The sequence below is a fragment of the Vitis vinifera genome, chromosome 2 (assembly GCF_030704535.1).
Source record: "Vitis vinifera cultivar Pinot Noir 40024 chromosome 2, ASM3070453v1".
NCBI lineage: Eukaryota > Viridiplantae > Streptophyta > Magnoliopsida > Vitales > Vitaceae > Vitis > Vitis vinifera.
In genome coordinates this window covers 1,879,145-1,886,274 of record NC_081806.1, presented here as the reverse complement: position 1 = coordinate 1,886,274, position 7,130 = coordinate 1,879,145, and the positions used below count along the sequence as shown (strand labels likewise).

At 37.5% G+C, this 7,130-nt stretch overlaps 1 protein-coding gene across 1 annotated transcript; it reads right to left on the bottom strand.

The window, feature by feature from the left end:
• Positions 1–385: 385 nt before the first annotated feature.
• Positions 386–6,809, bottom strand: LOC100247886 (transcription factor LHW). The gene is made up of 10 exons (XM_010661556.3): positions 6,252–6,809; positions 5,048–5,137; positions 4,778–4,886; positions 4,487–4,531; positions 4,295–4,354; positions 2,184–3,869; positions 1,736–1,837; positions 1,464–1,625; positions 1,247–1,372; positions 386–1,125 (listed from the first exon to the last, which is right to left on the bottom strand). The coding sequence occupies exons 1-10, from the start codon at positions 6,362–6,364 to the stop codon at positions 937–939; spliced, it is 2,682 nt and encodes an 893-aa protein (XP_010659858.1). The 5' UTR covers positions 6,365–6,809; the 3' UTR covers positions 386–936.
• Between the last annotated feature and the right edge of the window lie 321 nt (positions 6,810–7,130).

Genomic DNA, 7,130 nt, shown 5'->3' with positions numbered 1-7,130 from the left:
ATCCACAATCCTGCCTGGGCTTAGCTCACACTGCCTGCCAGGTTTTAAGTTTCCCGGTTCTAACTGCTGTTTTCAGCTAAAAAATGGAGGATCTAATCCAGCTAAAGCTTGAGAAGAAACGCTGCCCTTTTGATTTAGTCCAATGTAGCAGGTGGGTGGACATTTTTCAGAAACACTTCAGCAGTGAACTTAGCTTTAAGTCATGAATTTTGATCAAAAAGTGAATTTTATCTCAAACTCTAGGAAATTTTATAGGTTTAATTGAAAGTAATTCACCGTTGATGTTACTTTCAACAAGCAATTTCCAGAATGGTGTGAACTTCTGCAAAACATTCAAGAATATAATGATCCAACTAGGACTCAAGTTGAGGTAGAGACAACATCGTAGAGAGGAGAAATTTTGATATTATTCTATTAAAGAAACAACAACAGAGTCCAAGAACAAATCACAGGTTAGCCTATAACTAAATGGTTTATCAGCTTCTAGATATAAACAGGTTATGGCAGGAGGTGGAGGAAAAAGATAAAAAAACAAAAGAAAAAACAGAGAGCAAAAAATGGTTCTCATTCCCATTTCTGTTCCCACATCTGTAACCCAACACAAATCCCATCAAACCCCATGGATTATAGGAGAAGTTTAGATTCATGGTTTCACCTCCCTCACCGGGCATACACTCTAATCGCAAACTGTTTGGAAAGGAGAAAAATCATCCGATATTCCTTTGTAGTATTTCCCTGTCTATATCAACCATATGCACATTTCATTGCCATTTCCAGGGTAGTGGAAATGGGATGGAAAACCCTTTTCTTTACTTCTCTTTTGTTTTCTTTTTCTCTCTGACTGTGGCTGTTAATTTTCAGAACACCAATCATAGCAGGCGGTCAGTCAGTAGATGAATGCTCAAGGTATTTCTGAAACCCTATTTATGCATTTGATCACCGAAGAGTCTCAGCCAAGCTGATGGGAAGTGGCCCTGAAGGTTGCTGGTAATTGTTGAATGGAGGAACCCCACTATCGATGACATTACTAGGTTGATTAGTTGGACTGACCCCAGTAGTTGCTGTCTCTTGTAGAAGCTGAACAAGGGAAAGGAATATATCCATTCTTGTTACATGCCTGTTTGCCTGTAAAATAGCACTAAAGATCAGGTCCCTAGCTGAGAAAACGAAAAATGAACAGAAGAAATCGAGGCAAAGATGAAAATTGGTTATTCAATTTCCTTCTATGTATTATTTTAATGTTTACCTCAACAATGAAGCGTGCCCATATCTTGTTCTCTCGAACTTCCATCACTCCCTTCAAGATATTCAAGCCAAAACTGCGAATTATGTCTGCTATTTCAAGAAAGAACCCCTGTTCTTCACAAAGCATCTGCAACAGAAACAGAAATACATTCAAAGGGATATTCTCCTTCAAGAAATAGGCAATTCACATAAAAATTTCTTTGGCTTATTCTATATACCTCTATAAGCATTTGGCCAGGTGGATTAAGATCCTCAACTCTAATTGGGCAAACCATTGTTTGACCACTGACTTCAAATGCCCATGTAGCACCACCGCCGCTGTTGCCACTGCCTCCACTAGAGTTGTCTTTCAGAACCACTCCATTCTCGTGGCCAATCAGCTATAAATCATTTGTCATACCCATCAGTAAACTAAACCAAACCACCCCCCAACTAAAACATGCAATAACAAATTTGAATAACAGAAATAAGCAACCAGCTGATTGATTACCTTTGGCTCATCTACTTGTTTAAGTTTGTCAGCATATTTTGTCACGCTTTGCAAGAAAAGCATGTGTTTGATGGAGCGATCCAGCAAAACATCTATGCTACACTGTTACATAAACCAATTTAAATGCATCAATATTTTTATGCGGCGGTAGAAAGCCAATATCAATCATCAACATGAAATGCAGTGTTTAGAATAACTGTATGGGCACAAAAACCTATCCAGCATATCCTTCCAGAAGTCCCACTACTTGCATGATTAGCTTCCAAAAATATTGATACTCGTTTTGCCATAAAAAGAAAGAAGGGGAAAAAACATGCATGATAAAAGAACAAGTTGTATAATACTTGTGGAATTTGCTTTCTTTTCAATGAAATTTTTTTTCCATTAATAAGGACAAACTCTTTTCTCTATATCTCTGCACAAACAAACAGATCCAAAAAATATGTACCTTGCTACCATTAGGAATGATCCCTCTCAACTCTTCAAGACGGTCTTTGATTTGCTGCCGGTCTTTGGGCCTTGGTCGAGTACTTTCCCCAGGTTTAGCCCTTTTCTTGGTGGCCTTGGCAGGCTCCACCGGCCTCTTAGGTTGTGCTGCAACAGAACCTCCAGCATTGATGCTATAGCTGTCATCAATCCATAAGCCTACCTGCGATTTTGGGATGACCTCTTTTTTGGGTACAAGACTGTTGGTCTTATCCAGGTTGTACACAGGTTGCATTACATTCATGCTCCCACTGAAGCAAGAAGAAAGACCCGCAGACTGAACTTGGTTACTGTTAACCGAGGAACTTCCAAGTCTTCTTCTTTTAGTAGAGGAGAATTGATCCTCAGAATTAGATTTAGTAACAGAACTAGAATTGCCAACGATATCATCTAGAAGCTGGTCAAGTCCTAATTCAGAGAATAACCCTTTCCTGGGGACAGCCATGGAACCAACATCCAACTCTGAAATGCATTCTGAAACACCAGTACTAAGAGTTGATTGACCATCATTAAATAGAGGCATTATAAAATCTTCCCAAGACTCCCCTGCCAGTTCAAACCCAAAATCCAGCCCCAGACCATCAAACAGATCATTTTCAGTGCTGGGCACATTCAAAGATCTCTCCTTTCCATCAGAGCTGAACATATTAATGACGGAACTTTGCATAGAACTTGCTGGATGTTTGACTGGAAAGTCAACGAGAAAATCACTTCTGTCCAAACCAGAGGATAATGAAGTAATCCCCACTGATTGTGACTGGTCATTAGTCAACATTGAAGCCATTCCTTTGATGCTCTGCTCTCGCGGGGGACCAAACCACTGAGAAAGGTTATCCACAGAGTAGGATTTGGATGGGTCTGTTTTAAAATCAACTGGCTTACACTCCTCAGGGAGCGTAAGTATGCTAGTTGATTGTTCCAGAAGTTCACCTTCGGTCGCATGGATAAATGGAGCAGCATACTGGTTGTTCACTGATTTTCCCAGCCTGCATTGAAAATCCTTCTCTTCATCAATCAATCTTTCTGTGCTTTCTAGTGAAGTAAACATTGAGTCCACTTGAGAATCCTGAACCAGGTTCCCCCAAAGTGCAACAGTATTTGGTTTTCCAGGAACTGCATTTTGAGAAACTTGAGCCCTCATTTCAGATGACAGTTGTCGCTCAAGTGAAGTCAGAGTAGAACCCTCACTACTCCATGTACTGATGCAAGGGGTTCTAGCAGCTGGGTTGTTGACAGAAGAGGCTGACTGTAAAAACATCTGCTGTATCTGAGAATTAGGCTGATCAGACAGCATGAACTGAGCTTCTAAGCCAGCTGTTTGCAACTGGTTTCTAAGATGGGATGTGCTACTAATCATGGAGGTTATCCTTTCATGTTGCATTTCAGGAGTAAAAGAGGAAGACTGAGTAAGATTTGTTGAAGCAGAAGCTTTTTCTATCAGCTCTTTATGGCCATTGCCATGCTCAGATTTGATATTCCCAAGATTGGAGCTTCCAGATGAAATTAAGGAAGAGAAGAATCCACTTGGATCATAAATTTCACTGTTCAAAGCAGAAGGTGCATTGCTCAACACCATAAGCCCATCAATGTTTTCCATCTCTCGGAACAATCTTTTTGTTAGATCCAAAAATTCCAACCTCTCCACAATCTGCAGCATCAAAAACAGTACAATCAATGGGAAGTATTCAACCATGAAGCAGTCAATCATATTTGCTTTCAAATTGATTAGTTAATAACACGATCGAAAAAACCAAATATCATGTCATCAAAAACATGCATCTTGGAAACACTGCTAAAGGTAATTGATGAAAATTGGCATATAACGAAATAAACCCAAATGTATATCACCAAAATCCATTCAATCCATCTAGATTCTAGAACATTGTATTTTATGCACAATCTAAGGAGTCAGAACACGAATTTCTTCTGAATTTCTTCTGAATTTGCGGATTAACAGAATAATAACTTCGCAAATTCTATAGCTTCTGAGCTTTAGATATGACTCAAGCCCATGGTTCCAATCATCTAAAAACCTTGATTCTATATTATTTCAAAAGTTTCCATGGTACTAACCTTCTGGTTGGATCCAAACTGTACCACTCCTCGTGGTTCCACAGGAATTACTGCAATTGTCTGCAAAGTAGATTCACACTATCATTACATATGGCTCATGGTCTATGGACCACAGAGTCCAGTGGCATATCATGAATCTTTATTATACTTAGATCAAAGTAAGATTATATGTGAGCGGAAAAATAAGAGTACCTTTATTATTCCCGAGGAGAATTGACGATGAATCTCAGAATCATCCTGCAGAACCAAAGGACAATGTCTTATAAGTGAGAACAATGAACATCCAGTTTGACTAACTGTTTCCTTTTAAACAACAAAAGACAGCTAGTTAAAGATGAAGAAGAAAGAAGAATAATCCATTGAGCTGTAAGCAGACATTTTAATTTTACTAATACCCTTATATAAAAATATGAGTTTCCTTTTCACATGAAAGAATAAACAGGCATTCAATCTTCAAATATATATATATATATATTTATATACCTGGGATATATCTTCACCATCAATTGAGCACAAAGAATTCCACTCTCCACTCTGAGCATCTGAGAATACCCAACAGTGCTTCCCGGTGAAAGCAACTTGACCAATTATTCTAAATGAGACAACAAAAAATGACAACCATGGTCAGAGTTCTGCCTAATGCTTCTAATTTTCAAAACAAATCATCTTCTAGAGGAAATTGTAGTAAGCGCAGAACGAATTCAAAATTTATAGACTCAATAACAGAAAAATAGAGTAAGGTGTTGAGCATACCCTTCACGCAGCGTATGGACCTTAGAAAGCATGCTGTCAATCACAACCCCCATTTGCTCATCATAATAGGCATCTTCCGAGGTCAACAACCTAGTGTGGATAACATATCATAGAATTAAAGGAATGAGCAAAACCTAAACCCCACATATAGAAATGTTGAATTTTACAATATTTTCTGCAAAACGACAAAAAAGAAAGAACATTTCTAAAATTCAACAACAATTTGATCATATATAGAAACCTTTAAGTTTGATTAAGGCCGGTCAACATCAAAATCAATACAAATTTTAAAGGGAGTAGTTTAATCCAACCACATTAAACTTGCTAAATTAGATTCCAAAACAAACTAATCCTGCATTTGGTTCTACAAAAACAAACAGAAAATAAACAAATCTTTAAGAAAGGAAGCCAAATTTAACCATTTCAGACATGTTTTCCCCCTTTTGTCTCCTCAAGAAAAGCCAAACTAAAGACAACAAAACTGGTGATTTCTCCTAAAACCCATTTGTCTGTAAGATCAGCATCAGCATGTAAATCCAAAGAGGAAAAAAATTAAAAGTAAAGGGATTTTCAATTCCTCATATGCTCTGGTCACAGCAAGAAAAAAACAAAAGCTATAACATAAAAAATTTAAACAATAAATCATATTTCAGTCTGACAGTTGATCCCCACTTGCATTAAACATTAGTCCATAGAGAAAACCAGAAGAAGACATTAAAGTTTTAAAAATGAGAAAAAATAGTTAATAAATAAAAATTTTTAAAATGAGAGAAAAATAATTAATCTTCAGTAGCCCCCATTGACTTGAAGACCCATGTGATGAAACTACACAGAAGAAAACAAAACAAGCGAAGTAAAATCTGCAAATACTAGAAGAAAAATCATATCTTGAAACAAATTTGTACCCAAAACAGGCCAAAAAAACATTGAGATTATCAAAGTAGCAAACGAACAGACCATAATGGTTCGGTTGGTTTCTGAGAAAATACAGGAAAATAAAAAGAAACGAAAGAAAACCACAACCTCCAGTTCAACTGAAACTAATAGAAGTATGGAACTACACGGCTTCCTTTGAGTTGAGGTTTTCCTCAGCGGAAACCATAGCAACAAAGAAAAAAGTAAGACCCACAATCTTTCTTTTCTTTTCTCACCAACCAGACAAGGGGTGAGAAAACAGAGACACAAAAACAAAAATATAACTTACATGGAATTTCGCTCATCAAAACGCCAGAAAACCCCATAAGTCCAACCGTTACTGCAGCAGAGACTCTTGAGCGTCTTCTTCAGCACAGACTCCATCTTCACTGCTCCACCCATATCACAAATCAAAACCCCACAAAGCAGTCTCTTCTCATACCGCTCCCCACACCCGCAAACCACGATCTGGGTCTGACCCAGACCAAATGCCGAGACACCCAAAACCACAAAACAAAGCAACTGCCTTTTCCCACAGAAAACCCACTTCAAGAGAGCAGCTTAGGCTTGAGAACAGCGAGAGAAAGCAGTGGAAACAAATGAGAGAAAGGCAAGCAAAGTGGCTTAGAGAGGAGGACAGCCAACAGTAAAGGTTGACAGGTGGACTTTGAAGACAGAACGGGAGCAGAGAAAGCTGTTTTTATAAAACAAAAACACAATGAAGAGGGAAAAAAAACACAACAGGAAACAGAGAAAAAGTGTTTTTAAAAAGCAGAAAAATGAAATCTGATACTCCGAGCTTCAAGGGTTTAGTGAGATCTCCACGATTTACTTGTAAATATTTCCCCTCCTGAATTTTCCGGCCACTGGTCCCATTAAATATTTGTCTTTTACCGGCTATAGCCGGTCGATGTATGTAATTTACTCCTTTCATTTTCTATTTATCCTATCGAGATAAATTGAATTTCTCGTCATTATCCATTCTCTACTCATTGATTATTACTTGATTTTGGAATAATCTGGGATTTTTTTGTGGTTAAGAATAATTGAATAATTACATAAAATAAAGTTAGATTTATATTAATTAATAATAGAATATTTTTGTGAAAAATATTTTTTAATAGTCAAATTTTGGTAATAACTTTAGTAATTATTACATTAAATAGTG